Source organism: Phoxinus phoxinus (genome assembly GCF_949152265.1).
Source record: "Phoxinus phoxinus genome assembly, chromosome: 24".
In the NCBI taxonomy this organism is placed as follows: Eukaryota; Metazoa; Chordata; class Actinopteri; order Cypriniformes; family Leuciscidae; genus Phoxinus; species Phoxinus phoxinus.
In genome coordinates this window covers 761888-771887 of record NC_136899.1, presented here as the reverse complement: position 1 = coordinate 771887, position 10000 = coordinate 761888, and the positions used below count along the sequence as shown (strand labels likewise).

General features: G+C 39.8%; 1 protein-coding gene across 2 annotated transcripts in view; it reads right to left on the bottom strand.

Annotated features, from left to right (window-relative positions):
• Positions 1 to 10000, bottom strand: part of l3mbtl4 (L3MBTL histone methyl-lysine binding protein 4) — a 43966-nt gene that overhangs the window by 10149 nt on the left and 23817 nt on the right. For both annotated transcript variants that reach the window (XM_079601977.1, XM_079601978.1), the window contains exons 14-17: positions 9540 to 9651; positions 5843 to 6013; positions 3688 to 3804; positions 1087 to 1160 (exon numbers count right to left, since the gene is read on the bottom strand). In XM_079601977.1, coding sequence (XP_079458103.1) covers positions 1087 to 1160; positions 3688 to 3804; positions 5843 to 6013; positions 9540 to 9651 — 474 coding nt within the window. The remainder of the gene's footprint in view (positions 1 to 1086; positions 1161 to 3687; positions 3805 to 5842; positions 6014 to 9539; positions 9652 to 10000) is intronic.

Genomic DNA, 10000 nt, shown 5'->3' with positions numbered 1-10000 from the left:
AGCTGATCAAGTGAAGATGATAAAGACTCTTCATCAATCGTCTCTGCTAATGAAAGCCGAGAGCCGAGCTCATCGATGACAATCTATCCCAGAACATCATCAACAACTTAATCGTCTAATCGAGAAGATCTCAGGAGACAAACGCGGAGTTGAGATCAGGTGACCGGATTACTCTCCTGTAAACCAGACGTCCTCCTGCAGGAACTCTTACTCCCCGTCGGATGCTCCACACTAATGATGCGGACGCTCGTGCGGTTCTTCACACTGTATACATGATTATTCAAACTCGTACATAAAGACTCTTATCGGATGTTTTACAAGAAAATACTATTTCAGTCTTTGCACTTCAAAACGTCATTTAATTAAATGTGTAAGTTCCTTTTTATGCAGTTAATTGTGAGATTTACTGAGGAAAACTTGTTTTAGTGAGAATAAACCTGAAGCTCAACCTGCTCGTGTAGAGAAAGAGCTGATTCACCAAACGCCTCCTCACACACACACACACACACACACACACACACACACACACACACACACACACACACACACACACACACACACACACACACACACACACACACACACACACACACACACACACACACACACACACACACACACACAGCAGAATTTTTCCATGGAAATCGCAGCATAATAATGCAGTATTCTAAAAATAAGATATTTCTCGTCATTACTGCTGCTGATCACACACACACACTCACACACACTCTCGGCGTGACTGAGGAACACAACTCTCTCACACACTCTCAGTGAACGAGTGAGAATAGACACACACACCTGAACGAGTGAAAACACACACACACACCTGAATGAGTGAGTATACACACACCTGAACGAGTGAATATACACACACACACACACATACACACCTGAACGAGTGAATACACACACACACACACACACACACACACACACACACACACACACACACACACACACACCTGAATGAGTGAGTATACACACACCTGAACGAGTGAATATACACACACACACACACACACCTGAACGAGTGAATACACACACACACACACACACACACCGGAATGAGTGAGAATACACACACACCTGAGAGGACGCTGTTCACGTCGATGTCGTCGTCCTCGTCTTTGATGCGCAGAAGCTTCGCTGACGGAGAGATTCTGGACAGAGAGACTCTGATCACACCAGCACTGAATAACCACACCAGTCTCATTACACCACAATCAGACATCCAGATCATCAACATCACTATTTATTTAACACAGTAATGCATAAACATGGAGGGGCTAATACCACACCGACCGACCGCCACATTCTGCTTGTACAACGTCAACAGACGACAACAACACGCATAATAACGGAACAGCATCATTTAAAACGAGCCTGAGCAAATACGTTACATTGTATCGACATTTTAATATAGAATCAACACAAAATATGTGTGAAATGAGAGACTAGTAACACTTTCACAGATATTCCGTATCATAACAAGCAAATTCTGCGCTGCCAAAACACTCTCAAGCGCCCACAGCTCGACTATCAGCCGGCTAAACCGCTTTGGTGGACACACGGCCTAATACTTTAGTTTTGTGCATTTTCCGATCATTATCCGATCATTTTCCGACCATTTCCCGATCATTATCCGATAATTTTCCGATACTTTTCCGCTCATTGTCCAACCATTATCCGATAATTTTCCAATCATTTTCCGAATCCGATCATTATCCGACCATTATTTGATCATTATCCGATCATTTTCCGATCATCCGACCATTTTCCGAATCCGATCATTATCCGACCATTATCCGATCATTTTCCGACCATTTTCCGAATCTGACCATTTTCCGATCATTTTCCGAATCCGATCATCCGACCATTTTCCGAATCCGATCATTATCCGACCATTATCCGATCATTATTTGATCATTATCCGATCATTTTCCGATCATTTTCCGAATCCGATCATCCGACCATTTTCCGAATCCGATCATTATCCGACCATTATCCGATCATTTTCCGAATCTGACCATTATCCGATCATTTTCCGAATCCGATCATCCGACCATTTTCCGAATCCGACCATTATCCGACCATTATCCGATCATTATCCAATCATTATCCGATCATTATCCAATCATTATCCGACCATTATCCGACCATTATCCGACCATTATCCGATCATTATCCGATCATTATCCGATCATTATCCGATCATTTTCCGATCATTATCCGATAATTTTCCGACCATTATCCGATCATTATTTGATCATTATCCGACCATTATCCAATCATTATTTGATCATTTTCCAATCATTTTCCGAATCCGATCATTATCCGACCATTATCCAATCATTATTTGATAATTTTCCAATCATTTTCCGAATCCGATCATTATCCGACCATTATCCGATAATTTTCCGATCATTATCCGATAATTTTCCGATCATTATCCGATAATTTCCCGATCATTATCCGCTAATTTTCCGAATCCGATAATTTTACGATCATTATCCGATCATTATCCAACCATTATCTAATCAAGCTCATTACCCCAGATCCTGCTAAACGTCCCCAAGCTCTAGGAAGTGTTAAAAGTGCAATGAAAGCTTTAAATGTTCCTGCTGTAGAAGCACAGAGGACTGAGCTGAAACCCTCCTCCGGCACAGAGATATACACACGGCTTTAAACTTATACCTCGCAAATGTTTTATGCCATATTTGAGTGAAATGTGCCGCTCTGGATGTAAAGATCCGTGATGAGAAGCAAGCAGAAACACACACAAGTCTCGCTCTGTATCTGTGAAGTTCAGAGGACATTAAAACCCTCCAGGACATTCTGCAGTTAAGAGTAAATAAAACATGAATGATTAATGTCAGGAAACGGATGAAGAAACTCTCTGACGGGTGAAAACTGCAAATTAACAGTAGTTCAACTTTATTCAAAACTCTCTTTTACAGCACAGATAACTCAGACGTGCAATAAATCAATTCAGGACTCGTACTGCAGATCGGAACAAATTAACCAAGTCTATCTTTTTTACACGGGGACCCCGTTTATCTTCTGAAGCTTGAAAATGTTGACTATGCAGACTTTTAATGCGTGGACTAAAGTTTGAGCTCAGAAGATGAATGAAAGTCACACAGGTTTGAAAGGACATAAAAGATGATTTTTGAGAGAAATATTCATTAATATTTCCTCATATTCTCCATTGTTGCGGCTCCTCTCTTCCCAGTCTGTCAGTAACGCTCTGTTTACTTCCTGTCTCTATGAAGCCCCTCCTTCTGAACAGCACACTGTGCTCTGATTGGTCGGCTGGAGCAGTGTGTTGTGAATGGTCGAGCGCTTCGAGTGTGTTTGGGAAATGCCCCGCCCCTTCTCATAACCGCCAGTTTAACACACTACTAACTAACTCAACCAGGCCCCGCCCCTTTATTCTGCGCATTAATTATTATAATGAGGAATATTGTGGCGTGTTCGTTCCCGGAAGAAACTCAAGACTACAATCTTAGTCCAAGTCTATTCATTTACACACACAATGTAATACCAAATTTAGCATTTTAATCAAAATTTGTTAACCATTTATCATATGTCTTGAGTATCGCAATAGTATGGTATCGTGAGTTCAGTATCGTGATATGAGGGTCTCGTCATCGATCATAATTCATGAGTGTATAGTGTGATCCTCACCTGTTGGTCAAGCGTCCTCTCTTCCCGAGAGTCACCGGCTCTTCCTTCATCTCTCGCTTCACCAGCGCAGGTCGACCGCGCACACGAGGAGCGTCCGCGTCATACGCCATCATCACCCTGAGACACACACACACACACACACACACACACACACACACACACACACACACACACACACACACACACACACACACACACACACACACACACACACACACACACACACACACACACACACACACACACGCACACACACACACGCACACGCGCACACACACACACACACACACACACACACACACACACACACAGACCTCAGTGAAACCTGGCTTTACAGTCACCACCAAATCAACATGGACCATTCGCATTTTTCTGGAATAATTGCAGTTTTTATTATAAATGATTTATCTGGAAATTATTAACAACTAAAATGAAACTACGTGTAAAAGTGAAATAAAAATTCACTTTAAATTATAAAACAGGGCAACCATGTTTAAAATACTCAAATATTATAAATATGTTTTTTTTTATATATATAAAAAAAAAAAAAAATAATAATAATAAGATGCATGCAAAAAAAATAAATAAATAAAAATGAATACAAATTAAATAAAAAGAAATAAGCTAAATTTAAGATGCATGCAAAAAAAAATAAAGACACATTTTTTTTAAATAAAATAAATAAATAGTAAATTTTATAATATATATTATAAAATGTTATTAGTTTACATATATATACATATATATATATATATATATATATATATATATATATATATATATATATATATATATATATATATATATATATATATATATATATATATATATATATATACACACACACACACACACACAATTAAACTAATATTAAAATGAAAACTGTATAAACGAATATAAAAATAAACCATCTAAACTGAATAAATAATCCCCTGGTTGGAGTGTGTAAGCTGGCGGGTCACACTGGTGTTCGCTGGATTGGTCTCTTGGCAGCGAGCGAGTTTGTCACGACTCCAAACCTCTGAACACATCAGCGACTCTCTCCTCTTCCAGAAGTCTACACAGAATGACCGCGTAACGCATGTTTATCGACTGCACTGAAGCTCTGATGCTTTCAAATGAAACGTGGAGCTGCTGACGCACGGCATAGTGGAAGAAAGCTCTCGGGACAGCGATCCTCACACACTGCGCACCGATAATGCAGATTCACCATCTCTCTCTCTCTCTCTCTCTCTCTCTGCAGCGCTGAGAGTGTGTACGGACGTGAGGACACACACACACACACACACACTGAGAGAGGAAAGCTGTTCTGAGGCCAGATATCAGACTACTGAGTCTAAGTGACAATTAAAGGAGGAGTCGAAACACAAAGAACTGGTTCGCGATTAGGCACCGGCTCTAAACCGGCTCTCAAAATACTTTGGTGGAAAAGGGGTAAGAGTGACTTCTTCAATGGTCCAGCGGGTCGAAGGTCCAGATGTGAGTTTCAATGCAGCTTCAAAGTCTCTCACGATCCAGCCGAGGAATAAGAGTCTCATCTAGACAAACCAGCCGCCATTTTATAACAAATAAATAAAAATTATATACTTTTTAACCACAAATCCAAATTTTTTTGTGTAAATGGCGTTTGTCTTAGTCTTTGCACGTTCGCTTGTAAACACTGAGTCGGTTCTTCCGCCGACGTCACGCTTGAGCTTTCAACACCATTACATAATGTGTTGCTAGTGCAAGACCAGCATTTGTGGTTAAAAAGTATATAAATGTTTATTGTTATAAAATGTCCGCTGGTGTGTCTAGATGAGTCTCTTATTCCTCGGCTAGATCGTGTCGAGACTTTGAAGCTGAAACTCACATCTGGACCTTCGACCCGCTGGACCATTGAAGTCACTATATGGAGAACATCTGGAGTGTGTTCCTCACACACCTGCATTTCTGTTCCACTGAAGAAGGAAAGACGTGAACATCTTGGATGACGTGTGGGAGTGTAAACTATCAGGACATTAACTCTGAAGTGAACGTTTCATGGGCTTTACATGCACTAATTTATGTCAATCCAAGTGAATCCAATAAAATGTTAAAGATCAGATCAGATTGATCAAATAATGAGTCCAACAGTGGACAGTGAGTGCATTAGATCATCTGGTCATTCACAAACCTGTTCTCCTCATCCTCCTCCTCCTCTTCTTCTTCTTCATCTGGACACAGGCGTTTGGTTTTCTGCACGAAGTGCACCGGGACGAAGGTGATCTGCTTCTCCCCCCCGAGCCGGTCCGGCAGAACCACTTCTTTCTTCATGTTCATCTCAGAGTACGGGCAACCGAAGGCACTGAGAGAGAGAATTTCAATATTTAAAATACTCAAAATACAATATATACATGTTACGAACCAACATATCAATGCTTATGAATTAGAGGTCAATCAATTTTTTTATATTATTATAGATTAGATCAGGCTGGAAACCTGTACATGCATCTCTCCTGCTCAGATCTGCGGGGACCAATCACACGCTGGCTTATCCAGCTGGTGCGCGATTGGCGGGTTTAACACGATGACGATAGAGAAGCGACGAATCCAATTCCTTTCAACCTCTCGACGATGCTCAATGTCTTCTTTAGTTCAGCGAACAGACGCTCGAGTGTGTAGATGCCACTCACTTTCATGTTTTTTTTTGCACAACCTACGCAACCCGCTGATCAACGCTACAAACCAACACGTTTGTTGACTGGGGTTTTCGCGTCTGATTGGTTGAAGGACTTTCCAATTAACCCTTCGCATGGAGCTTGATTGACAGGTGATCTGACCAATCAGACTTCGCCATCCGCCATTTTGTCGGACAAAGCAGTCAGGAGAGTTAGTAGATTACCGTTGGAGGATTTGAGCTTGAGAAGCGGAGTGTACTGACGTCTCTCCGCGGTTAAAACAACATTCCTTCTGATGTTCATTCATGTTTATTTGATGCTATAAATGAACTAGAAGGAAGAGATGATCGGTTCACGAGCGGCTTTAACTGAGCGATCTGTCACGACACATTAAAGAGACACAAAACGCTATTTATTGTTTCAATTTCTTTAAAGAAATTACCAAATTTGAAAGGTGAGACTTTGTTTAATAACAAAAGTAACCGAAAAGTAATCTGGTCTGTGTCTGTCAGTGTCTCTCTGCTCCACAATGTGTTTTTCACTGTGAGAGAACATGGTGTGTGTGAGAGCGGCATAGCTTGTCGGACATAGCAACAATAACTAAGGGGGGCGGGTCTTTGCGAACGGTCAATTGCGTACATTTGAACTGTGCCGTTGATCCCGCCTCCTGTGCAGGAGAAACACAGAGCAGACTCTAATCTTCCATGTTAAAAGATGGAGCGTGGTCTGGTGATAGCCAGACTATATTTTAACATCATTTGATTCTAGAACTGATGTTTTTGAGCGGCGCCCCATGTGATCGAGTTCTGATCTGCACTCTTCACTCTTCCCTCTTCACGGACACTCGGTTCTGGAAGGAAACTCGCTGTGTATTCTCCGAGGGGAAGCGGCGGCTTGTTTAAGAGCGGCAGGAGATTCTCAGGTCACACTCAGCGAATGGATCTAAGAATAGAGATCCACTCTCTCACTGGGAGAAACACTTCACACTCGAACACAGCGCTACCTGTGTGTGTTGGGGAAGATAATGCAACGGACTGCAGTGAAAGAGGACGACCAGTGCATCTTAAACTTCACATATTATAATATTATTTATTTATTCATTGCAGCATGAGCTCATATTCAAGCGGCCAAAACACGACTTTATACGTTTCTCATCCCACACTGTACAGATAATGAGTTCATCTATAATAAAGATTAAATTATGAAGCTCCAGTAGACGAGGCGGTAGAAGATTATGATTACTCATTATAATATGCATGTTAAATTATGCATCTATCGCAATGTATTTTAGCTCACATAGCCCTTGTCTAAAATTGAAATAAAAATTCACATTAAATTATAAAACAGGACAACCATTTAAAAATGCTCAAAAATATTATTCATTTAATGTATTTAATTGAATATATAAAATATATATACACTGGTATATAAAAAACAAATAAAATAAAAAAAATAAAATAAACAAGCAAAATTTTAAATGCATGCAAAAAAAATTAAAAAAATAGACAAATAAAAAAATAAAAAGTACACAAATATATATATATATATAAAAAATAAAAATAGAAATGAATACAAACACAAACTAAATAAATAAACAAGTAAAATTTAAGATGCATGCTAAATTAAAAATATAAAAATAAAACTACACTGTACAGATAATGAGTTCATCTATAATAAAGAATTATGAAGCTCCAGTTGACAAGGCGGTAAAAGATTATGATTACTCATTATAATATGCATGTTAAATTATGCATCTAATGGAATATAGTTCAGCTCATATAGCACTTGTTTACTGTAATAATGGCTTCGGATGTCTCATATAAACAAAGTTCTGAGTGTCAATCTCGTTTAACTCTAGAGGACGTTTATTAAAGTGATGCACACCACAGCAGCCCGAGAATCCTGAAACCCCTGCAACGTTCTGCGCACACTGCTAGTTTTGAGATGTATGCAAATAGGATGTAAATGAGGTTTTAATTAAACCAATTTCAAAATTCCATCTCTAAGCAGATTTAGCAGAAGCGCAGCTTTAAAAAGCTTCCTTTCTTCTGCGGTCTGTGTAATCAGAAGTGGCTTTCTAAAAAAAGACAGTATCCTTTCTCTATATGTGAGCCGCTGATTCTCCAGTGATTATATGGCTGGGAAAGGTGAGCTACAGGAATAGCAGCGCTGCGGATTGCAGGAGGAGAGATCCGAGGGTCCGTTATATTGCGGGATCACTCTATTCCCGTCTGAGCTCGTTTACGGCTCGTTTACGGCTCGTTTGTGAGCAGATGCCTCTGAAAGACGCACAAGTTTTGTTCTTATATTAAATAAAGAACTTTCTCTGTAGCTTTGTGTAAGTTTTCCCTCATACTCCGTCATTATTATTAGTGGGGTACCCCAGGGTTCAGTACTGGGCCCGCTTATTTTAGCATACAGTCAAACCAAAAATTATTCAGACACCAGATATCATTTTTTATATGTTTTCACTAGTGTGTGCAGGACACTATAGTTCATGCTGGGATTGGGACAAACAGACTGTTGGCTGAGAGTTTCAGCAGATGCGTGCGTCTCTGAACAGAGTCCAGGAGAAACCAGTCCTCACCAACTCCTCAAGATCACAGACAACAACACAATACTTGCCTTGAATAAAGCTTTAGTTCACCCAAAAAATTATATTCTGCTTTCTTGTAGCTCAAAAAGCAGATCATAGTCAAGTCACCTTTATTTATATAGAGCTTTATATAGAGCTACAGTACAGAGAGTTTCAGAGCAGCTTTACAGAGATAACAGGAAAATAATGCAACAAAGTTTGTTTCCAGAAGAAAATGGCGTCACAGCTTCAGTAAGTTCAGTGATGTTTCATTTTTGTTGTAAAAAAGTTATTAATTTAGTTAATTTCTTTATTTATATATATAGCCGCTCTGGATAACACCGAGATGTCATCATCCAGCTCAGTTCAGTTCTCATATAATGCTGTCAATGCAGGAGATCAATAATATTGATGAATATTAAATGAAATGTCCCCAAGTAAGCAAGACAAGAGCCAGTGGCGACAAAGGCAGAAAAAAGGCAACAGTGCAACGGCAAGGTAATGGGTTTGATTTCTAGGAAATTAATGAACTGATAAAGTGTATATGTTTGATGGTGGTGTGTGTGTGTGTGTGTGTGTGTGTGTGTGTGTGTGTGTGTGTGTGTGTGTGTGTGTGTGTGTGTGTGTGTGTGTCTCACCTGTGGTGTCCGGTGTATTTTGCTCCTTTGATGTGTCCGATGCCCCTGCAGCCCGGAGTCGGACACACACCCTGCGTCACCGAGCTCTTCACGTCTGAGAGCCCTGCGTGTGCTTTAAAACAACAATATATATGCTCAAAACAACAATATATATGCTCAAAACAACAACAACAATATATATGCTCAAAACAACAACAACAATATATATGCTCAAAACAACAACAACAATATATATGCTCAAAACAACAACAACAATATAAATGCTCAAAACAACAATATATATGCTCAAAACACGCAATGAATGAGCGCAGTGCATTAGCCTGCATTTGACTTCATGAAACACTAATGTAACATGTTTCTACAGCGTTACTCTAGTGACCTGCGGCTATTTCAGTTCCACACACACACACACACGGATGATAATAACGCTTCATATATCATACTAAACACGGTAAAACTTG